Here is a 24,542-nt window from a genome sequence, read left to right as displayed (position 1 = left end):
GCTGCGGATATATCTGCCAAGGTACTTGCACAATATTCTCACCCTTGGATGACAGCCCTGAAATATTGTATGAAATTGCCAGTACTGACCGTTAAGTTTCTTTCTAAAAGGAAGGAAGTCAAGAGACATTGGCAACAATGTCTGGCATGGCGGTGGGTATGCTTCTTGCTCGGGTTACTATGGGAAATCCATATGCTATTTGGTTTTCTTTTTTGGCTCTCACCATGTTCCATATGTACGGTAAGTTTTGCTACTACCGTGTCTAATATGGAGATATTAGTTAGACAATAAAAATGCTCTGATATCTAGAGAATCTGCGGGCACCACCAGATTTTTCCTGTTCATGTAGAGGAATAAAAGATTGATAATTCAATGGGTTCATTTTGGTCGTTTGAAATAATTGCATCAGAGAGGAAGAGATGGATGGACAGCTGGAGGGATATGGGTTTGGAAGGAAGGAAATAGTTTCATGTCGGGAAATAAATACAATCCTATTTTCAGCCTTTCCCGGGGAAATTTTTATATATTTTTCCACCCAAAGGTGATCGTGATATGTGGATTCAAAAACTATGGCTTATATTAATTTGATTATGTGATTGTTTTCATGTATGCAGCGAACTACAAGGCTGTTCAGTGCCTTGCGCTGAATTCACTGAACCCTCAAAGGAGCTCAATTCTTTTGCAGCATTTCATGGAGACTGGCCAAGGTAATGCAATTGACCTTTAAACATTTGTCCCTAAAGCCTAAAATCCTTTTTTGCTGCTCCAGTTTGTCATTAACTTGAGATCAACCGCATATTCCCTCAGTGCATATAACTTTAATGCTCTGCATCTGAATGTTCTTCCAGTTCTCTCCCCTGAACAGGTATCTAAGAGGGAGCATATTTTACCCGTATGGACATCTTTACAGAGCTCAAAGAATTCCAAACTAATACATACGCGAGTACGCTTAGGCGTGAGGGTCTCTTCACTTAGTCGCCTGGAACTGTGAGTTTTTAGGCATGTTTTTCTTTTTGTCTCATACATGTAGGTTCTTTGGAGTATTAGGATGTTTTTGACGTCCTAAACATGTATTCTTTGAAGAACAATGATGTTCTTTGTAGCATTTTTGCAACCATGGTTGAGGACACTCCCTACTATTTGGATCACTATTTCTCTGTCAAAGCATTCAGGATTATGGGCATCACTTGGGTTTTTTTTTTTTTTTTTTTTTTTGTTAATGCTTAATATAGTATTTTCTGTCGACTGACAATTTGATTAATTTTGAGCAGGAAGGGCCTGTTGCATTACGCAGGATCTCATTACAGAAAAGGTTAGCTTTTTACTTAACTCATACCACCCTCAACGAAGAAATTTCAACCACTGACCTCTTGCTGCTTTTCATTCTCTTTGTTGGTCTTTTCAGCAAAGTACTTACTAGTAGAAAGGAATGGAATTATCAGTGTCATTATGCACAAGGATTCTACTGCTGCAGACGTTTTGCAGTCATTTGTCCATGCTCACGTTATGGAAACTCTCACGGATAAGAACAATTCTGTGCATACCGAAAGCCAATCATGGATGGATGGAAATTATGAAGTTTTTCTTCAGAAGGTACTTTGAGCGCTTTTTCCTACTACTGGATTTGCAACAATCCAACAGTTAAAAAGTGAATCTAATTATTTGAATGAAGAGCAAATAAATGCTATGTGAACGTGAAGAAAAACGTGAGAACTATTTTTCTTATTTAGATCAGAGAACTAGTACACATATATACACGGTGGAAGAAGAAAATATCTAGGAGACTCACGGTTCTGTTCCTAAAATTCAGGAAACAGAAACCAAAGAGAAGATCACGGAGGATCTTATCTTTTATTCTAACTAACACCCCTAAATACAATAAGTAACAATTAAATCCTAACTTTGAATAATTATTTTCAACAGAACCCTAAAGTATGTTCCTGTTAGTTGGGAGAACCCGCTACCTTTTTTATCTCGACAGGCACAATTTAACAATTCCGATTCTAGTTTGAAAGAGATGACAGTTACGAGTATGTACTTTTTGTTTCCTTATCTTTCTTTTTCTCCTTTACATTGCAGCTGAAGTTATCAGGTTGGAAAACAGAACGTCTTTTGTCACCCTCAATCAGTTGGAAAGCAAATTGGAGCTATGAGCCACTAGATGAGAAGCTTGACTAGGGACTATGCAGTGCATTATCATACATTTGAATGTGGTGTATATAACGTACAATGGAGAACACACGCACACGCACAAAAGGGAAAGTGAGGGAGGAGATGAAGGAGAAGGGTCGAAGAGGGTGAAGACAAGAGGACCCACAAGAAAACTAATGTTTGGACTTTTGAGATTTAAGTGTTTAAGATTTTTTTTCCTCTTTTTTTTTATAAAAAAAAATCAAGTCTAAGTTGTGTTAAGACCACTCTCTCTTCTTTGTTTTAGCATAGTTTAAAATTATGTGTTAAAAAAAAAAAAAGGAGGTAGAACATCTGTTTCTAGTTTCTACCACAGTTTATTTATATTTAATATATAATTTCAGTTCCTATATTATATTTTGATGTTGCGACTGTTGTATTTGGAAATGTATCATGCAAAATTTAATAAAATAAAATAACAGAAGTTTCATTACTAATTTCCTAATATTCCTAATTTCAACACAAGTAAGCCTCAGTTTAATCTCTCTACCTCTTATCTCTTTCAATGCTCTGAAGGTTCATTTGAGAGTACTAAACAAATCTATTTGTGTGAGTGAAATGGTCTGAGGCTGTATTTAAGTGCTATTGGGGTTGGAAAGAAATCAGCCACTGTTATTTGTGCTACTTTCAGGTAATAGACCTTTATGTGCTCTAAGAAGGAAAAGACTAAGCTTTGTTGAGATAATAAGATTACAATGAATTTTAAATGCCCGAATGAGGATTGTTTTTTTTTTTTTTTTTTTTTTTTTTTTTTTTCAATACTGGAATTGTTGTAGTGGTTTTTGAGACTTATGCTTGGAGGTATTTTATCCACATTCTCCAGGTGGACATTGTAGTTGTGTTTCTCATTACTGATCTTTATTGTTGTTGTTCATATGGATCCATATTTAAAATGGTAAATTATTGGTTACTTTTATCCAGCTTCTATACAGATGGAATTATCGGGTTGTCTACTGCTGCAGACATTTTGCATTCATTCGTTCATGCTCATTTTATGGAAACGCACGCGGGTAAGAACAGTTCTTTTTGTTTCCTTATCTTACTTTTTCTTCTTTATATTGCAGCTGAAGCTATCAGCTTGGAAAAGAGATCATCTTTTGTCACCCCCAATTCTCAAATCAGTTGGAAGGCAAATCGGATTGCTTTTGGCAACAATGCCATTGATTCGTCAACATAAATTTTGCACACAACATTATTTAGAGTTTCCATATAACTCCTTAAAAATTAAACATATTTAATTATATAAATTATGATATATTAATATACCTAATAATAATTCTTTATAATTAATCATGTCATTAAAAATTTTAAATACTCAATTTTAAAAATGTACTTACTTTTACTTTTTCTTTTAAACACCTTTTAATGTGCATTTTTAAATTTTTTTTTTATCTTTATCTCTATCTTTTTTTTTCTTTCTCTCCTTTCCTTTTCTCTCTCTTCTTTTTTTTTTCTTTTCTTTTTTTTCTTTTCTTTTCTTTTTTTTCTTCTCCTTTCCCTCTTCTCCTTTCCCGCGGCACCTCTCTCTTTCTCTCCTTTCTTTCTTTTTCTCTTCTTTCTCTCTCGGTCTCTCCTCTGCTCCCTTTCACCGGCGTCCTTCTCTCTCTCTTGCTCTCCCTTTCTCTCACTTCTCTCTCTTTCTCGGTGTCTCTACCGAAGCAAAGAAGGCAAAAAGAGAGAGAGAAATAGAGGGAAAACGAGACCCATTAATTTAAGATACAAATTTCCTAAAAAATCACACTTGAATTTGAATTTATAATTTTGGTTAGATTTAATAAATTTTAAGTTAAGGCTTAGATTTAGACAAATTGTTGTTGGAATCAGATTGAATTTAGAGGTTCTCAATATTGAACTTGTTGAGGTGATTGGAAACTGATTTTAATGATTTCTTGAGGAATTGTTTTGAAATTGAACTTAAATTACAGATTTGACATTTTTCATATTTCTGTTGGCATGCTGTTAAAATTTCTTTAAAAACTCGTTTTTAAGTCCAAATTCAAAGGGGGAAACCAAACTAAATTTTAATTTTAAAAAACCCCAAATTGAATTGTGAAGTTGTTTGTTAAACTTAGATTGAGTCAAAGCACACTAATAGGAAGTAATTAGACATGATTAAACTTGATTTGTTTTAAGAATGAAAATTATATCCTAAAACGTTACTTTTGTGATAAAGCTGGTGGAGAATATCAAGTACTGAAGCTTTAAGAAAAGCGGATACTAGAGTAACGAGAAGCTAGCCACAAGTTTGATATCTGAGAGGTAGGATATTCTTATCTATATCCTTAATAGCCTTATTTTAAATGATTTCGGCTTATGTAAACGTTTTGAAAATGATTTTGAGAAAATAGCATGACTTATGTTATTAAACCATCATTGTGTTAAATGAGGTTTTGAGAAATATATTTTATAAAGAAAATTAGTTTAAGAAAATAGCATGAATAATGCTATCGAATTCTTAATGAACTAAATTAAGGTTTTAACACATATTTTCTTAAAATGAGATATTTTAGAAATGATAAAACGCTAATGGCCTAGAAAACGGGATATGGAGATCGTATCCTTGGGGGCAGGTCCCGAAACCCGAATGGGCCACTACGGTGGTGAATTATGGCTTAGCGATGCTGTAAGTAATTTATCATTAAATTATTTGTTGATGCATGAAACTGGAACTTTAAGATTTATTTCCTTTCTTTAAAGGATGATTGGTTCCATATGATATGTTCGGACCGTACGCACTTTTCTTTATAAAATTTTACTAAATATATCCTACTGAGCCACTTCTTGATTAGTGGTGATATCATAACTTTGCAATATGCTCATTATTAAGTTATTTTGCGACTGTTACTATGCAAGTATATTTTCTCAGAAGAATTCGGTTCCGGGTGTATGTTTTCAGACTGTGAGCATTTTTAATTAAAATAATTTTATAAAATTATATCTTACTAGGCTTTCTGCTCACTTTTACTAGTATATTTTCAATGTTTTAAACTTCCTCAAAGTTAACGGTTTAGCTTTACAGCATGGTAAGTAGATGCCAATGGATTGAAGGCTCCGGCTTAGAAGTGGTTCGTGTACTTTGAACGCGCGAGATTCGAAGTGGTAATTTACAATTTTTAAATTCTTAAATGTACAGTATTTTTGTATATAAACTGTATTAGTCGACATTGTTCCAGAATTGTACTATTTTTCTTAGATCGATAAACTGTTTTAAATATTATTTGTAAAAAGAAAGACTCTGGAGCAATATATTTTAATATTTATGTACTTATTTTCATAGTTTTCGTTAATCAATCCATTTTAATTAAGTTGTTAATTAATCTCGTTTAATTAAATTTAATTCTTCTAATAATTACGGTCTCATCTTTGAGGTCGTGACATTCCACGTGAACACATCATGCCTTGAGCATTGACATGTTTTTTTTTTTTTTTTTTTTAATTTGGTTTACTTGTTTTTAATAAATTTTTGCCTACTTTTTTTTTTTTTTGAAGTGCTTCCCCTACTTTTTCTTGAAGAAAAGTTAACATCAAAAGGACTAGCCTCTAATACTATTCCATAATAATAACATGGACAAAAATGCAATGTTGTTGTTGTTGTTTGTTTTTTTTTTTTTTTTTTTTTTTAAATAAAAATGCAAATGTTCTAAATCCACATATCTGCACAAAATCATCCAGAAAGTTTGAAAAAAAAAAAAAGGCATCTTGATGCGACTGTTTGGCAACTTATCCCTTCACCCTTGCGGTAAATGCCTGCTCTTTTCAGCATATGAGCTTTAATGCCTTGAACCCAGAAAAGGAAAAGTACAGACTTGTTTGCAGCTGTATGTACTTATTTACGATGCCCTGATGATGCCATGAGAACACCAACAGCAACAATAAACATAGACAACATGCTGATCAGCAATATGCATGTTCTTCTTGACGATTTTCTGTACTCTCCAAACAGAAGAATCCCCCAAAAAGTGCTCACAAGTGGAAGTGCCTGCCATTACCACACCCAAAAAAAAAAAAAATAAAAAATAAAACCCCAAATTAGTAGTGAACAAGAATTTATTTCATTCCAAACTCGCATAAACGAGTTTACCCACGCGAGAATTATGTGTTTGAGTTCGAATCCAAATCCTCTACCCAATTTACTTGTCTCATTTCTCATCCGAACAACATTATTGCAGTAGTCTAATGAGCTAATAGGACGTGAAATAAGGCGGAAAAACTGGACAAGGGATGTGTACTGTATCCAAGCCAACCTGAACAGCGTCTGCCGCGGCATAGCCTGCGGCTTGCCCTCCCATGAACTGGAGCCCATTGCCGAACCCGCAGAGAAGGCCAGCCAAAAAAGCCCAGCCTCTGCCATTCCAGTCATTTAGATAAGCCTTGAATGATGTTTTTGGTAAGTTAAGCACAGGGTAGTAAAGGAAGGTGATGTTGAGGATGATGGCAAGGACGAAACAAGACACCGAGAAGTAAAAGAATGCCGTGTAGACGACCAAGTGAGGAACCCCATCGTTCAAGGTGTGCCATTGATCATTTGTTGCCAAGTTGAATGCTGGTGAGAAGAGAGAGAAGCAAACACCGGCAAAGAAGGTTATGGCCAGTCCAATGAAAGTGCTTTTCCCAAACACCTGCAGAGAAAATCATGATCACTTTATTGATCGAGATTAACAAATAATGTTAAAAGAGAGAGATCAGTGAATGAATTGGGAACCAACTTTAATTGCTCTCCTTTTCTCAAGCTGCACAAGGAACTCTGCGGTCCCATGTTTTGCCTTCGTGGAAGAGACCGTGCCATATTCCAGATCTTCTAACCCAAATGAGAATGGCCAATGTTGAGGGAAAAGATAAGACCTACTAGTTTATAAAACCATGGCTATATAGTAAAGAAGATTAGAGGTCCAGAGAGAATCTTACCCTTTTCTGCAAATGTAGAGACTTGTAAATCTCTGTCGAAAATCAAATTTGGAAAGAGCATCAATATCCAAAAATCATGGCACGGATAGGATGTAAGATATCACTAGAAAGTTTTTTAAAATGGATGAAAATTAGTTAAACAACTATCACAAATCACAATGAAAAGTAAATACTAAGTAGAGGAATAGACTCAGATTATGGTGTAGTATTTTGTGAGACATGATTACCATCTTTTCTTAATTAGAGTTCAAATGGTTCTCCTCAATGTCAGTGGAGAACATGGCACGTCAAACATAAAAATGTAATGAAATATGCACCACTCAGTATCATTGATACTTTTGTTTTTTTTTTTTTTATCATGTGAAGAGTAAAGAGGAAACAGGAAAATGAAAAGAAATCTATGGAAAATATGACCAACTTTTGTTGGACTCAAGATTCCATCACCCAAAAATAAATCAAAAGTGAAACCAGAAGAACAAACATTTCTCCTCTAACCATTACTTCTTAATGAACAAATATAAACAAAAGAATCATACGTTTCCCCTTCCTTCTGTTCAGATGCCAAATTTTGAAGCTTTGCTTTATTATCAGCTGCATTTGATGGGTGGACGGCAGAGGCAAGACACACCGCGATCAAGAAGCAACCAACCCCAGGGAAAAGGATCTCAGCTCTATTAATTTTATCATCCAAAAAGTAGTTCAAGGTTGTTCCTGTTACAGAACCAGAAATTCAGTAACTCACTAGTACAAAACTTGACATAGACATCCAAAAAAGAACTGGCATCAATAGAAAAAAAAACACAGAAGCTTAAAATGATATAAGTATAGATATATTTTTAAGAGTGAGAGGAACCTATGACAACTGTTACGCTTGAAGTGATCACTTCAGTAACTGATAAACCAACAAAAGCCCAAGCATACTGAGTGGAGAGATTTCCAAGGCTAAGGACCACCCCTCCTCCCATTGCAAACATCACAGATGGCCAATTGTACTGCCCCAAATCACCCAATTACACAAGGAAACAAAACACCATCCAAAAAAAAAAAAAAAATTCAAATTAGAAACTCAAAAAGGAGTGATTGGAAACTGACCTGAGAGAGTTGGGTTAGGAAATTGGGCTTGTCAGGCGTGCTCTCGCCAATCTGGCCGAACGTAAACGCGATGAGCACAGCGGCCAAGAGATTGGTGATGGAGTAATCAAGGTAGGTGTGCTGAGGCAGCCTGCCTCTTCTTTCCAAAAGGGTCAAGATGGCAGGCCATGTGCCCAAGAAGAAGAGGGCAAGAAGCATACAGGCTACGGCGCCTCCTTTGCTCTCCACCAGATACATTCTCAGCCCACTCTCAGTTTGTGGTAAAGTACTGAAGAAGATTGTATCAAAAAGATCCTGCAAAAGGAGGAAAAAACACAATAATGTTAACACATCTCCATCAATTGAACTTGTACAAAAAAAAAATATATATATATATATGATAATAATAGTAAAATAAAAAATAAAACAAAATTTAGAACATTATTGGGTTTCCATATTACATTCGAGAAAATAAGGAATAATACTAGAAACCATTAACATGTGAATAATTGGGTGAAAAGTCTTCAATGCAAACATTATCAGCAAAATAGTGAATATCCAATCAATCATAAAAAGAGACGTCAGATTGGCACAACAAAACAAGCTCCCAAAAGTTGGGGATTCACATTCTACAGAACAACAAATACATACCATAACAAAGCAAAATCCTTTACTCAGAATCAACCCCAAACAAAGAATAAAGTTATAGTTAGAAAACAAAAGAACAGAAAACCTTTTAAAGTGTTCAACGACATACGTAGGACATAATAAATTATCAGAAAAAAGAAACAAACAAACAGAAGAACAGAATACCTTTTAAAGTGATCAACCCAAAAATCGTTGGAACCCCACAATGGAAAATGAAAAATACGCAAGTAGGCCACACTTCCAAGTCCCACGTGAAAATCAACACTTAATCAAAGTTTGGAACTTTTTAAACACTCTCTTTACAGCACAAAAAAAAAGTACTTTTTTTTTTGTGAGTAGAAGCAGATCATGAAACTGAGGGAAACCCAAAAGCCATAACAGAAAAAGGTTCCGAGATATAAAGCGTTGACGAGAGTTTTGTGATAACTACCAAATGGATTCCAATAATTTTGTTAAATGGGTTTTGCTTAACTGGTGGAATCTTGAATTGGGATTCTTTCAGATCCAGCTTTGATTTGCTTGTTCCGCGTACCATTCGATACTCTTTTTCAACCCCCCACGTAACTTGGGCCGTCATCACATTAAATTCTGTTTTTTGGTTTTTTAGGAATCCACTTCACTTGTTAACGATTGGTTTTTACTGGTAGTTTTAAGTCAAATATCTCACGAGAGATTGATGTGACTTTCTTCGCTTATTGTAGCCTCTTGAAAATTTGAACACACGTATAGATTAGGTTTTATTTGAGGACTTTTGACATAATAAAATAATAATTGAATTATTTTCTCCTAAAATATATATTTTGTTTTAAAATACACCCTAATATTTTAAAATGGTTCAAAACATTTTCAATTTATAAAAAATAAGTTAATTCACTTCGCTAATTTGAGTTTAGAATTCAAATTTTTCTACAGTAAAAAGTTCTCACAAACAATTACATCTAACTTTTTTATTACAGTAAAAAACTCTCACATAAAATCACGTCTTAACTTAAATTCTAAACTCGAATCAGCGAAGTGAACGAGACAACCCCTTCATCTACTTCCATCTATAACCCTAATAGAACGCTGACATGGCACTCATATTAAAACATAAAACATCTTAAATTTAATTAAAAATAAATGATTAGGAATATAATTATCAATTCAAAAAAAAAAAAAACATCGTCTTCTTCCCTCTCACTTCTCATACAGACCTATAGAATTGAAATCAACTAATTATTTTTAAAAAACCCCGCAAAAGAACAAAAAAAAAAGTCTCGTCTTCTTCGCCTTCACCTCTCATACAAACCAAAATCCATAGGCTGAAATATCTAACAATAAGAACAACAGATCCAATTTTTAAACAAAAATAAAAAAAAAATCAAATTAACCTCATTTAAACATCTCAAAATTTAGAAATGCACAATTAAACAAACCAAATCTTAAAAAAAAAAAAAAAAAAGGACCAGATCTGTAAACGAAAACACAAACCATATCTGCAAAAGAAAAAACAAACGGGATCTGTAAAAGAAAAAAAAAATCACTCTTCCTCCCTCCTTCACTTCCTCGACTCCTTAGAATCATCAGAGCTCTGCGCTGTCATCAATGGCCAAATCTGGACTCCCCAAGGACGACGCCGTAAAGAAGATTAAGTCTGAGGGAATGCCTCTTGACTGTGTTCAACATCTTGTCGGTGCACTGGACTGTGGAGGCAAGCGACTTGATCGTCGCTAGAAAAGGGACTATGCCGTTGGGGGTGGAGGCCGGTTATGTTTTATGTTTTCAAATGAGTAGCATGTAAAGCGTTCCGTTAGGGAGTATTTTGACCTATTTTGTATAAATTGAGTGTTTTGAATCATTTTAAATAATCGGAGGGTATTTCGTCCGCCTTCACGATAATACAAGGCATGTTCTTTTGCCTAAAAAAATTTTAAAAAAAGACAATTTAAATTTAAATTTTATTTAAGTTCACGTTCTTTTAAGTTTCAATTTTACTTAACTTTATTCGAGTTACAACTTCAACTCAAGTTATAACTCAAATTCAACTCAAAAACTACACTCAAGTTACACTCTAAAAGAACAACACTATAGTAACTCACTAACCATAAGCTGTAATTGAAACACTCTCTTTTCTATTTTAAAACATGATATGTACTTTATGAGCATTTATGAAAATAATCCAATAACGATAATAGTAAATACTCATGGAAGCAATATGTCTTATACAAGATTTATGGTAATTTGTCAAAACTACTTTTTAAATAGAAATGATTAAGGTCTCGTTCATTTTACCGATTTGAGTTTTCAGTTTTAGATTTTTATAGTAAAAAGCTCTCAAAAAATATCACATTTAATTTTTTCTGCTACAGTGAAAAGCTTTCAGAAAATATCACATCTCAGCTCAAATTAAAAACTCGAATCTGCGAAGTAAACGAGGCATGCGTGGGAAACTATTATACATTATCCCCATGTAAATGTGGCGATGTCTGGTTTACCAAAAAATATACCATAGTTTTGGTTTATATTTTTTTTAGGATATGTTCATTTCAGAACTCAATTTATAATTTGAATTATGATTTGAGTTGTGTATGTGAAAGAAAAATACTGTAATAAAAAAATTAAATTTAAATTTTTGTAAAAAAAATTACTGTAATAATAAAATATAAGTTGTGATTTGAGTTGTAAAATAAATAAAGACTTAAGAAAAAATCATATGGCAGAGGTAATTAGATATTTAAATTCACACCTTTTTTTTTTCTTCGGGCCCAATGAGGTAAATAAAAAAGGTCTGCATTTAAAAAAAATCATGTCACAGTCATTGTTTAATGATATTTTTTAACGGTTTATTTACGGAAGGTCACACGCAAAGTAAATTTAAAATTTGATGCACTTGTAACTTCATTTTAAGGTGTAGAATTTAAATCTCTCATTTTAAATTCAAAAAAGAAAAAAAAATACGAGTTACTCTCATAATTATTTTCTGGTCCATAGTTATTTAAGTTGAGAAGTTAGCTTCTCACACAAATTGGGTGACAGGTGTAAACTTGACCGAATATTCTGAGCTAGTAAAAACATTAACGTCTGTACTAAAGTTTGGTCATTAATTGTATTTTTAAGGAAATTTGACAAATCTATCCATACAATACTAAATGCTCCTAATTAAAAACATCATCTAACTATAGAACTGACAAAACAATTAAATTCCAAACATTTTAGGAAATTCAATAGTTTCGGATTGATATATGTTGACGGTTAAAATTAGTCAATAAATTTATAACGAGTTTTTTGGTGATTTATGAATTGATTAGGGATAAGATTCGTGGACTCAAAAGAAGAATAACACCGGTAATTATAGTGGTTTACTCTAATATAGAGCTACGTCCACTGAGAGGGTTTTTTAATATTCTTGGTAGAAATTATAAATTATGAGGAGAGAGGTGTTCAAGAATCTGAATCCCTCTCAGGCCATTCTCCTTGCATATATACATCATGTTGCTTCTGCCAATTATCAATTATTTAATCAAATCTCGTGCTATCTTCATCATACTCCGGAACAGTAGTCTCTGATCACCAAGATTTCAGCCAGTCTGCCTGACTTTCTCCACCGACTTCACCACCTACTTTGCATGCATTTAATGCACGTCAAATCTTTGTACAGTTGTACTTCAGTCTAGACGTGGGTGAGTTCGTCGCCTTTAGCTCTTTCAAAGCAGTCTTCGCTCATGGCCAGTAAAGCATTCGTCTCCGTGTCGTGACATTTGTTCCCTCTAGTCGACCCCTTCAACGGAGTTATTTAATCGTTAAGGGTTAGCGTCCATAAAGTGCGCTCTACTACCACTCCATACCTTTTGGTCTCAATTTTGTATGCTTTAATCGCGCCACGTGGCACACAGCTATTACCTCATGTGGGGTTTAAGATTTTACCCCACAACAATATACATCTTTTCCTAATCTAGAATGCCTTTTTTGTTATTGTTGTTATTATCATTATCATTTTGCCTAGTAATAACGCCTATTTTGTAACTGCACAAACTAATGACTCCTGATTACAGTTTTTTTGGGTTGTGGGGTGCGTGTCGTTTTAATATTTTTGTACCTTCTGTTTTTTGATTGTCGGGTTTACGTTTATGGTGTGTCGTCCTTTAATGTTGGTTTCAGAGTGTTCTCGTTTATGTTTGTCGATATTGGTGGTGTCATTTCTGTTGTTTTGTTTTGGATTGATGTCAATTCAAGTTTTTGTGGTTTGGATGTTGTTGTCGTTTCTTAACGTTGGAGTTTATGTTGTGTCGTTTGATGTGTTCTTTTTTCTTTTTTTCCTTTTCATGTTGTCGTTATTTACTTTTCTGTCTTTTTTCATGCATTAGCGTCATTTTTATATGCTTTTTTCTTTTTCACAGGCTTATGTTGTTCTCTGAACATTTTATTGGTTGAAAATGATCGTTGGTTTTTTAAGTTGATGTTTGTCCGTGTCGTTTTATATTGTCATATTTCTAGGTTGTTCGTTTTCTTTTACTTGGAGATAGAGATAGTTGCTGATTTTTGAGGTTGATGTTTATGTTGTGTCTTTCTTATATGTTTTCCGCTTTTTATGTTCTTTCCAATAGTTGAGGTTGATGTTTGTGTTGTGTCGTTTTTATAAGGTTTCTTTTTTTTATGGTCTTTTAACAGTTCAGACTTATGTCGTCTCATTTTTCCGTTTTGATTTCAGTTTCTTTTCTATGCTTTTCTTTCTTTTTTTTTTTTTTGAAAGCTTTTCTCGTTTTCTAGTTGATATGTTTTCCTAAAATATTTTTTTTAATAATTATTATTGTTTGAATATTGTTGTCGTTTTTGAGGTTGACGTTTTTTTTATATGGTTGTCGCGTTCAATATTGTTTCGAGATTGCTGTCGTTTATGTTGTCGTTTCATGTTAAGTGTTAACTATGATGACTGTGTCGTACTTTGAAGGTTTTTTTTTTCTTGCCTTTTGAAGGTGGTTGTCATTTTTCCAGGTTCAGTTTTCACGTTGCTTCATGTGTTCTAGTCTATTTTGTGTCGTTTTTAAATTGATGTTGTTAAGGTCGTTGACTCTTTGCTGCTTTTCATGTAATTTGCGTATTTGACTTCATGTCGTTTTCAAAGTTTCTTTGTGGTTGTCGTTTCTAGATGTTATTGCTCTAGGTTTATTGTCACCGATCCTATATTTAAAAATTTGCTGCAGTTCTAATTTAATAGTCAACATACATCAATAAATGAACCATAATTTTCAAGATTTTTACACAAATGCATCCCGCAAATTTTTCGTTTTCAAGTTCCACCCTGAAACTTTTTAAGTTCAACATTATTTTATGCCCGTTATTGATTGGACCGCATTGGCATATTGTTAAGGATTGTAAAATTTAAGGTCTAAATGCTACAATTAAAATATGGGGATGCAACATGCAAATGAAGGTGAGTGCAATTTACTCAAAATGTAGATCAAGTCCCTCAAACAACTTCCAAATTCACCTCTAAACCAACGTTTCCTCAGTGGCTCAATCCATGACTCGAGTGCACCATCTTCATCTCAACCTTTTCGACGAGATGGCACTGGTTCTCATCTTGTTCCGCTACTGTTCAACGGTGGACCGGTTTGAAGACGATAAATAATATAGACGACTAATGAGGTAAAAGATTCAAATACTCGTGCAAATGGAGCTATTTTCAAATAATTGTTTACAAAACTATATGAGACAGAATTTAAGAAACGAAAACAAAACATAGACAAAGTTTGGCTAATCAAAAGCACAGGAGAAATACATCATACGGATATTCAACTTGACAAACATTACATTCTCACACAAGTTCATTCTATGATTGCCAATTTGCCACCAAAAAACAAGCCGAGAGATTGACCATTGAAAAACTTAACTGTACTCAACAGACATGAAGAGATTAAGCAACTTCTATGTTACGTTCTTTAGACAGCTTTCTGGAAAATTCTTGTAGGTAGTTCCCCAACAATCGTTGATCAAAGACCATATTGGGCACCTGCAAAGCAAAGCTATTCAGTTAATCTTGGGGAGAGAGAGAGAGAGAGAGAGGACAGGAGGGAGCATCAAAACCTTTTCTCCAAAGAAAATTTTGGTATTATTTGCTATAGCTTCAATAAATCTAAGCTCAAGAAATTGTGGCGTAAGCTTCAACTTGTTTGCTTCTGCTTCTTTGATTACTCTGTAATTAGGATGGGTAATACCATTAGTTATTTATATCATACTTCCTATTCATATGCTATCACCAAACAACAACAAAAAAGAACGCAATTATCACCGGTAAAAGTCCGCATCTGCAAGGCTCTTTTCCCGAGCTAGATACATCCGGTTCTCAATTTCTTGCTGCTTCCGAGCACTTTCCTTTTCCATCAACTTTTGTTCCATGAGAATCTTACTGACACCAGCATTCTTCTCAGCCTCGCTAATAGCCATCTTCTTCGTGGTCTCGGACTCTTTCTCAACCACTCTCTGTCTCTCTATAGCAATCAAAACCTATATGGTCAAACCAACACAGATCAAGAAATGACATTATTGGTTCGCAACTGTAGGCAAAGGTTAATGGTATGTCCAATTATCCTTTCTTTGTGGGATAACATATATATTCTACATTTAACATTGAAACCAATGGAAAAATAAAATTGAAACTCCCATGGGACTTAAGCTCACTGGTCTAATTTGGGAATGCAATAGTCCAAGAGGCAACTTTGAATTTTGAAATATGTATATTCATAAAGTTGGAACTGGAACTATATGAAATATAAATAAAATTCTTCTTTCCTTTTTTAAAAAACAAATGTACCTTGGTACGTTCTTCCTCCATTTGTACAAAATTTCGTCTTATACTCTCTGGTATAGTTGGCTTTGTGACGCGAACGCTAATTATTTCAATACCTGGAGCATAACGCGTGCAATCACCCTGAAGAGCATCTTTCATCTTTTCATCAATCTGGCAATATTGCATGCACCATTTGTCAGTCTAAATCTTTGTCAAGGAAAGATTTCAAACAATTAAAAGGAATTTTTCATATCAAAGAAAAAGCGCAGTTTCACAAAAGGAAGTAAGAGTATCACAAAAGTCGGAAGCTTTACACGTGTATATAACAGCACACACCTTACTGCCCCTTTGTACACAGAGAACACCAGAAGACATGATAAGGGAAGAAAATTTTAATGTTTTCAAAATTAAACTAACATAAACTTGCTAGCCTCCAAAGGAGACAATAAAACAAAAGAAAAGGAATTGTTTACTCGGTGACTATCTACAGTGAGAAAGATGCGTCTGTTGTAAATGTCAAAGTAAATGTCCACATTATCATCATAATACTCATAAACAATCTTCAGTGAGCAGTTTTCCTTGCCTGATCGAATACATCAATATAGACATCTTGAAGAGTATGAGAGCTGCAGAACTGATTAATCTCATGATGAATTTTGTCATATATCCATGTGTTGTCGTAGTTCACCCCGTAATTTAAGAGTGTCTCATGTACGTAATCCTTACGAAGCCGGTTAACAACCTGAAGAAAGCATTCCAATCAGTACTTAAAGAGAGAAAATGTTAAAACCTCGGTCAGACTTCTTGTCAGAAAAGGAGTAAAACCTGACAGGCATACCTCTATCTTCTCGAAAGTGATCATGACACCTCCTTTGGTACCACAAGGAATATCCCTCACCTGCATTTTTTTTTATTTTTTTGAGAAATATAAAAGTATTAACATTCTGAAATCAAAAGTCTATGAATTCAAGGACTTGAGAAGCAACTTTACTTGATCTGTCTGAATGGTTACTTGAACAGGCTCATACTGGGTTATCAAAGGCATCTTGACATGAAAACCTGAAGATACTACATGAGCACATGTATGCCAAGAAACAATCGTTTGCAAACTCAGAAGAATGAGAAAAGTACCTGGATCGGTAATTGTCTTCAGAAGGGCACCTCCTCTCCAATACACCCCAACATGACCTTCTGGGACTTGGTGCAAAATGGCTAAGCTATTACTACCACTTAAGGTCGATGACATCGCTATCTATATTTATCAAGATATCCATTTAGCAATGATTCAAGGAATTCCTATATTGTCAACTTTGCTATAATCTTTTGACGAACCATGGAAAATTCATCAAATAGGACTCAATATTCTTTGAACAATTTCAGAGCTTCTAATACCAAAGCCGAGTTCTAAAAGCAAACAAAACAAATTCTAGAAATATTCTTTGAACAATTTCAAGCTTCTAACAGCAAAGCCGAGTTCTAAAAGCAAACAAAAAAAAAGTCTAGAATGTAATGAATAAGAAATTAAAGCAAAAGTATATTCACACCAATGAAGCCTGGAAAACATGCACAAATTTGATTCTTAAGCAAAAATGGAGAACTCTTTAATGGAGAATATAGTGGAGCACAAAAGTATACTTAGAAGTATATTCATAGAAATTAACAACACGAGAGCAGAAACTGTATAACGTAGAAAAACATTGAATTAGATGAAATCTATTATTCAATAAACGAGAAAAATTAAGTATCTATGAGATGGCAATCAATGTAAGTTTCTAAATGAGGAACGCATTAAGAAAAGGATGATTTAGGGGAAAAAAGTTAATAACCCTAGATTTTAACGCAAGCAGGTTGATATTCGGAAAAAAAACGAACGTAATCGAAAACGGAAACCGACATAACAAAGATCAATCGGAGTAACACAATATCCGAAAACAGAACCAAATGGAAACGAAAAAGCGGTAGATTGAACTGATCGATGAAATTGCCGATTCAGACAAAAAGCAAAATCCAAACGGAAACTGCGATGGAGGTTCTTACCACGGCGAAAACACCGATGAATAGCATGAATACTGCAAGACCAGACGATGACTCGCCACTAGTGACCGGCGCCGGCGACGGAGTCGGAGTCGGAGTCGTTGCCGGAGGCCTGGGCAGTTGCTGTTGCTCTTGCTCGTGATTCATGGGAGATTGTACGGAAAGGATCGGATCTCTGACTGCAGTTTCAATATATGTTATATAGTGCTTGGCGCTTTTGCAGTACGCTTTGGCGGTAAGAGGCTAAGATCTTTTTATTTTTTATTTTTTTATTTTATTTTTACTCAATGCTACAGACTGCTTTTTAAATAAAGAGGCATGAGTTAGAATGAATTTTGGGCAGGGTACTTATAAGGAGTTCTTATAAGCAATTTCTCCGATAGCACTAACAAAAACAAACTATCAATTGTTAAATTTATTATATATATACTAGAAGTTGTCTCTATGCATATTTTTTTAATATATTATAATTTTAATTAAATTTAACGTTTATAAATTGACTCTATCAGATGTACTATATATAGCGCAATTTTCATGTAAAATCACGAGAAAATTCCTTACAATTTAGCATTTCCAAACTATGAATATATTTTATTAATAGTTCGTTCAAACACATGCATTACCAATATTATTTATCTGAAAGAACTCCTTGGAAATTTTTCACTCTAACTTTAGCTTTCCTTAGGTAGTTAGGTGCTGAAACATGTACATGGTGTGACATTTTCGGCATAATTTCAGGAAATTTCAGGGATTGATGATTATAGAAAAATGTCTTTCCAATGTGCTTGTACTATTATACATAATACAATGGAAATTGCGATGATATTAAATGCACATTCTGTAATCTTTTGATTTTTCAGTATTCTTCTCCTTTTCCCTTGTTTGTTGCTGATAGAATAAGAAATCAAACCTATAGCAGGTTATAAGTGCGTCAACTTACAATTTCCTATTATTCGCATAGAAAGAGTGGCAGAAACCAACAATAACTATCTAATTACCTCAAATTCCATGTTTTGATATATATATATATATATATATATAATATTATAGGTTTTATTCCTTCCAATTTAACATGTAGTTGATAATATGACAATTATTACAGGGAATATCGACATCGGAGAGTATAATAAAAAAAAGCCTATATATACTGCTATTTTTTGAATAAATATCTGTATTAATGTTTAAATGTATAGATTAATGTTTATCTATATATATATAGTGTCTCATATACATTTAACCCCCTCCTCTGGCCCCAAGTATTAACCTTCTCAGGACTTGTATGAGTGCAATATAGCATGAATGTCTTTTAATGAATTTTTCCTATTGTAAGCAATATAGTTTGAAAAATAACAGAACAAAACAATTAAAATTTATTTTCAAAATTTCATTGGAAATCACTAGTTTTCATTATAAGAGGGCGTCTGAATTTCTAAGCAAAACATATATAGAAAAGTAACCTATTTATAATGAGTAATGTTAGATACACCAATTCAAATCTTAATTTTTGTATACCAACTGATGTGGCATGCGAGTTGACATCTTTTTATTAGTAGATGTCTTTCATTTATTTACATAGTAATATTTTAAACATCCACTAATATAAAAATAACAACTCACATACTGTAACACCCCTAGGTGGCGGTTATGCAATAAGATTAGAAATACGATAGGCAAACGAAAATAAAAATAAAATATAACTCTCAAAATATAAACGACAAGTGCCCATGAGACTTTTAACGAAAAACTCATAATTAAAAATCACAAATCGACAAAACAAAATAAAACTAGAAATCCATAGTACAATGTAGCACCAAATAAAATACTTAAATGATCAAACCATCATCAGTCACATCCATGTCGAAAACAACCCAGTCAGCATCTTACATAACTGAAGAAGAATACTGAAAGAAGGGATAAGTCTCCAATACGTTGCGCACTGTGAGACATCTACTCCTCATCCGAAAGATTACACTGTACACCGCCTGGGAATAAAAAGAGAAAAGGGGTGAGCAGGGAATGCTCAGTAGGAGAACTATTACTCACTTTTAGTTTTATTTATTTTACCGGATTAAAGCTGCATGGTTAGTAGTTTTTATGTTTTATGTATAATGAGTCAGATGATCAGTGTCGGTGAGCTAACCCAATCCGTACGCTCGTGACGAAAAACCTCCGAAGGGCGCGGTGATTCGGAGACACTGGTAGCAAGGAGCTCTATCTCGACATCCCTACCAAATCAGTTCTCGAATTACAGGCAAGGGTGAACTGTCGTTCCAAGCCCTCACCAACACACAACCATTGTACAGTAACCTTAAGGAGTCTCAACCCCGGAGAGCGTCATCACCTCTCCACTCTTTTACCTTTTGGGTTCACACCCAGGGGTGGTGAACGGCCACACCTACTATTAGCACACTATCTCACTATCGTGTCTGGTTTACATTCTCCTAACCATGCTTTTGTGTCAGATTCTAAAATTATGTCAAATCTCTTGGACACGCTGTACACTACAGGTTGGGCCCCCTAATGGTTTTGTTCAAGTCATATCGTATAATAGTAATAAAGAAGTTTAATATACAATTTCATTCTTCTCAAATTTAACAAAATTAATTAAATAAAATAAAATTCCACAAAAGTTAAGTAATAAGACCCCTACCTCAAAACGGATCCCAAAGGGGCTGTGGGCGGCTAGGAATAACTCCCAAGTGTTCTAAACCACAAACAAGTCTCTGTCCCACCAGTCCGCTTCGCCTCGATCCGCGTGCAAATCGGTACCGTACGACTTTTTCAACGAAGTGGAATTGGTTCAAACGGAGGCCGCCATTGCGTTCAGTACGTCGAAACAAGTCGGGATATGGTCTCGGATCATTAATCGAAAGTTGGAAAGTTGAGAAACGAAGCCGCCGCTGGTGGCCGGATTCCAGCGAAGATATCACGATCGGAAGTTTGGGTGTTTTTCAGAACTTTGGCCGGCGAGTGTGGTGTCGCCCGGCGGAGTTGGCGGCTGGAAGACACCAATCCGGACTCAGCTCGACAAGATCTTTCCAACGAGCTGGGAGGTGTTGAAAACGGATGCCGGAATCTCGCCAGACGTGGGTCGATCGTGCGTGGAGAAAGAGAAAAAAAGAGAGAGAAAATGAAGAGAGAGAGGGAAAATGATGGTTTCTAATTGGTGAGGATGAGAGATACACCCAAGTGGCACTAAATAACAGGTTGGGCATGTTGACTGTCAAAATTTTTATTTTTTACCCTCACATTTCTCCTAAATTTGAATTCTAGCCCAGATTTCTAAAATTTTTACGCTTAAGTCCTTAAAAATTACAAATTGACCCCAAATAAATTTAAGATTTTACAACTTCATCCCCCTTAAGAAATTTTATCCTCAAAATTACAATTACAACTGTATTCAGAGTAGATAAATGTACTTTTTCTACATTTCTGACTCAAGCTCCCAAGTAGCTTCCTCATCTCCATGATATTGCCATAGAACTTTTACCAAGGAAATCTCACGATGACGTAGAATCTTAATCTCACGTTTTAAAATCCGAACAAGAAACTCGTCGTAAGTCGTGTCTACCTGGATCAAGACATCTGACCGGTGGCCGAATTCTGGCAAAGCTTCGTTTCTCAGCTTACCGACTTTCGATTGACGATCCGAGACCATATCCCGACTTGTTTCAACGTGCTGAACGCAATGGCAGCCTCCGTTTGAACCAATTCTACTTCATTGAAAAAGTCATACAGTACCGATCGTGGCGAAGCTAACCGATGAGACAGAGACTCGTTCGTGGTTTAGAACACTCGGGAGTTATTCCTAGCCGCCCACATTCCTTCCGGGATGCCGTGTTGTATGAAGCTCACCGTTCTAGGTTTTCCATTCACCTTGGGAGCACTAAAATGTACATGGACTTGAAAAGGCAATACTGGTGGTGTGGAATGAAACACGACGTTGCCAATTTTGTGGCTAAATGTGCAATATGTAAGCAGGTCAAAGCGGATCATCAGAGACCTGGTGGCGAGTTGCAGCCCTTACCTATTCCTGATTGGAAGTGAGACCACATGACAATGGATTTCATCACGGGATTACCTAGAACCCAAGAGGGGTATGATGTTGTATAGGTTGTCGTGAATCGCCTGACGAAGACTGCCCATTTCATTCCTATAAGAGCTGATTATAAGGTTCTCAAGCTGTGTCGATTGTACATCGAGAGGGTAGTCACGTTACACGGTGTCCCTATGTCTATTGTCTCTGATCGTGACGCTCGATTCACCTCCAAGTTTTGGAAAGGATTACATAATGCTTTGGGAACTGAGTTGAGATTTAGCACTGCTTTTCATCCTCAGACTGATGGCCAATCAGAACGGGTCATACAGATTCTTGAAAATATGCTTCGTGCTTGTATTTTGGACTTTGGGGGCAGATGGGGTGAGTACCAACCAAATGCTGAATTTGCCTATAATAACAACTATCATGCTAGCATTGTAATAGATCCATTTGAGGCTCTGTATGTAGACCCTGCAGATCTCTTTTATGTTGGGCTGAGAAAGAGGAACGCATTAATCTTGGGCCTCAGTTTATACGGGAAACGACAGATAGGGTTCAATTTATTCATGATCGCCTCAAAGCTGCTCAGAGTCGACAAAAAAGTTATGCAAATTACCGGAGACAACCGTTGGAGTTTGAGATTGGAGACTTTGTGTTCTTAAAAGTGACCCCAAAACGCGATGTTTCTCATTTTGGTATTCGAGGCAAGCTTGCACCGAGATACACAGGGCCATTTCAGATACTAGAGCGAATTTGACCAATTGTATACCGCCTAGACCTACCATCTCAATTGTCTCATGTTCATAACGTCTTCCATGTGTCGATGCTACGGAAGTACGAACTAGATCCGTCTAAGATAATAACATGGACAGATGTCCCGATCCAGGTAGACACGACTTACGAGGAATTTCCTGTTCGAATTTTAGAACGTGAGATTAAGATTCTGCGTCGTCGTGAGATTTCCTTGGTAAAAGTTTTATGGCAGTATCATAGAGATGAGGAAGCTACTTAGGAGCTTGAGTCAGAGATGCAAAAAAAGTACCTTTATCTACTCTGAATACAGTTGTAATTGTAATTTCGATGATGAAATTTCTTAAGGGGGATGAAGCTGTAAAACCCAAAATTTATTTGGGGTCAATTTGTAATTTTTAAGGACTTAAAGCGTAAAAATTTTAAAAATTTGAACCAGAATTCGAATTTAAGAGAAAAGTGGGGGTCAAAAATAAAGATTTTGACAGTCAGCATACACAACTTGTTATTTAGTGCCACTTGGGCGTATCTCTCATCCTCACCAATCAGAAACCCTTATTTTCCTTCTTTCTCTTCATTTTCCCTCTCTTTCTCCACGCACAGCCGACCCACCTCCGGTGAGATTCTGACGTTCGTTTTCGACACCTCCCGGCTCGTTGGAAAGATCTCATCGAGCTGAGTCCGGATTGGTGTCTTCCAGCCGCCGGACGATACCACACTCGCCGCCCAAAGTTTTAAAAAACACTCAAACTTCCGATCGTGATATCTTCGTCGTCCGGTGTCCGATCGAGGTGATTCTAGTCCCAATAGACTCAAAGCGAAGAGACGAAGAAAACTGTACTAGCAGCACAGCTTGATTCTGACCGGAGTGCCACCGCCCTCGGATCTCCTTCCTCCGGCCGCCGTGAACGACACCGCCCAGCCCATTAGCTTCAGAGGGAGTCAGCGAGTCGTTCTGGGCCACCAGCCGTGGTCACCGCCGCCGCATTGCTAGAAAACGAGCCACCGCCGCCGTGAAAAAAATGGGAGGATGGTTCCGGTGATCTAGCCATTGGATCCTCGTGATCTTGGTGTCAAAATGCTCAGAATCTCACAGGTAATGAAAACCCTCAATCAATTTTGAAGATCCGTGGCTAACAAACAAAAATTCAAATCTCAAAATTCAGCCGGAATTGAGGATCCCGATCCGAGTGGTTAGAGGCCAAATTTAGTAAAATTAACATCACCATTGGATTCAGAACCATCGATTTAGGAGGGGTCCTACCCCAAGTCCGCCGCGGGATTTTTTTTCGGGAAGCTCCACCGTAGCACCGCCGCCGCTGGTGGCCGAATTTCGGCTAAGCTTCGTTTCTAAGCCTAACATAAAGGAGATTTGCAGAGTCTGCCATGCAGAGCCTCAAATGGATTCATTCCAATGCTAGCTTGATAAATGTTATTATAGGCAAATTCAACATTTGGTAGGTACTCACCCCAGCTGCCCCCAAAGTCCAAAATACATGCACGAAGCACATCTTTAAGAATCTGTATGACCCGCTCTGATACCAAAATTTGTAACACCCCTAGGTGGGGGTTATGCAATAAGATTATAAAATATGATGGGCAAACAAAAATAAAAATAAAATATAACTCTCAAAATATAAACGACAAGTGCCCATGAGACTTTTAACGAAAAACTCATAATTAAAAATCACAAATTGACAAAACAAAATAAAACTAGAAATCCACAGTACAATGTAGCACCAAATAAAATACTTAAATGATGCAACCATCATCAGTCACATCCCTATCGAAAACAACCCAGTCATAATCTTACATAACTGAAAAAGAAGACCGAAAGAAGGGATAGGTCTCCAACACGTTGCGCACTGTGAGACGTCTACTCATCGTCCGAAAGATTACACTGTACACCGCCTAGGAATGGGAAGAGAAAAAGGGTGAGCAGGGAATGCTCAATAGGAGAACTATTACTCACGTTTAGTTTTATTTATTTTTCTGGATTACACCTACATGGTTAGTAGTTTTTATGTTTTATGTATAATGAGTCAGATGATCAGTGTCGGTGAGCTAACCCAATCCGTACGCTCGTGACGAAAAACCCCCGAAGGGTGCGGTGATTCAAAGGCACTGATCACAATGAGC

At 35.8% G+C, this 24,542-nt stretch overlaps 3 protein-coding genes across 5 annotated transcripts in view; 1 reads left to right on the top strand and 2 right to left on the bottom strand.

Annotated features, from left to right (window-relative positions):
- LOC21409077 (protein root UVB sensitive 3) overlaps positions 1 to 2,500 on the top strand; it is a 5,146-nt gene extending 2,646 nt beyond the window's left edge. The window contains 7 exon segments of the mRNA XM_024162526.1: positions 1 to 21; positions 111 to 240; positions 615 to 707; positions 849 to 987; positions 1,272 to 1,312; positions 1,406 to 1,593; positions 2,080 to 2,500. The exon segment at positions 1 to 21 is cut by the window's left edge and continues 62 nt beyond it. Of these exon segments, the coding sequence (XP_024018294.1) occupies positions 1 to 21; positions 111 to 240; positions 615 to 707; positions 849 to 987; positions 1,272 to 1,312; positions 1,406 to 1,593; positions 2,080 to 2,178 (711 nt within the window). The 3' untranslated portion in view covers positions 2,179 to 2,500.
- A 3,256-nt stretch (positions 2,501 to 5,756) lies between these two features.
- LOC21409076 (ureide permease 1) lies at positions 5,757 to 9,423 on the bottom strand. 3 transcript variants are annotated; one of them, XM_024162483.1, is made up of 8 exons: positions 9,287 to 9,423; positions 8,188 to 8,481; positions 7,949 to 8,087; positions 7,632 to 7,806; positions 7,096 to 7,127; positions 6,897 to 6,988; positions 6,435 to 6,809; positions 5,757 to 6,169 (listed from the first exon to the last, which is right to left on the bottom strand). In XM_024162483.1, exons 1-8 carry the CDS (start codon positions 9,389 to 9,391, stop codon positions 6,017 to 6,019), a joined length of 1,365 nt encoding a protein of 454 aa, XP_024018251.1. In that variant the 5' UTR covers positions 9,392 to 9,423; the 3' UTR covers positions 5,757 to 6,016. The 3 variants fall into 3 exon arrangements, with proteins under 3 accessions (XP_024018251.1, XP_024018252.1, XP_024018253.1); XM_024162484.1 differs by having other exon boundaries at positions 6,897 to 6,985; XM_024162485.1 differs by lacking the exon at positions 9,287 to 9,423 and adding an exon at positions 8,980 to 9,242.
- A 5,039-nt stretch (positions 9,424 to 14,462) lies between these two features.
- On the bottom strand, positions 14,463 to 17,986 carry LOC21409075 (erlin-1). The gene is made up of 9 exons (XM_024162528.1): positions 17,618 to 17,986; positions 16,712 to 16,832; positions 16,572 to 16,639; positions 16,419 to 16,478; positions 16,164 to 16,322; positions 15,605 to 15,751; positions 15,083 to 15,297; positions 14,878 to 14,986; positions 14,463 to 14,803 (listed from the first exon to the last, which is right to left on the bottom strand). Exons 1-9 carry the CDS (start codon positions 17,759 to 17,761, stop codon positions 14,708 to 14,710), a joined length of 1,119 nt encoding a protein of 372 aa, XP_024018296.1. The 5' UTR covers positions 17,762 to 17,986; the 3' UTR covers positions 14,463 to 14,707.
- Positions 17,987 to 24,542: the final 6,556 nt, after the last annotated feature.

The sequence above is a fragment of the Morus notabilis genome, unplaced genomic scaffold, assembly GCF_000414095.1.
Source record: "Morus notabilis unplaced genomic scaffold, ASM41409v2 Scaffold73, whole genome shotgun sequence".
Taxonomy (NCBI): domain Eukaryota; kingdom Viridiplantae; phylum Streptophyta; class Magnoliopsida; order Rosales; family Moraceae; genus Morus; species Morus notabilis.
Note: the sequence above shows the minus strand (reverse complement) of the source record. Positions and strands in the feature narration are given on the sequence as shown.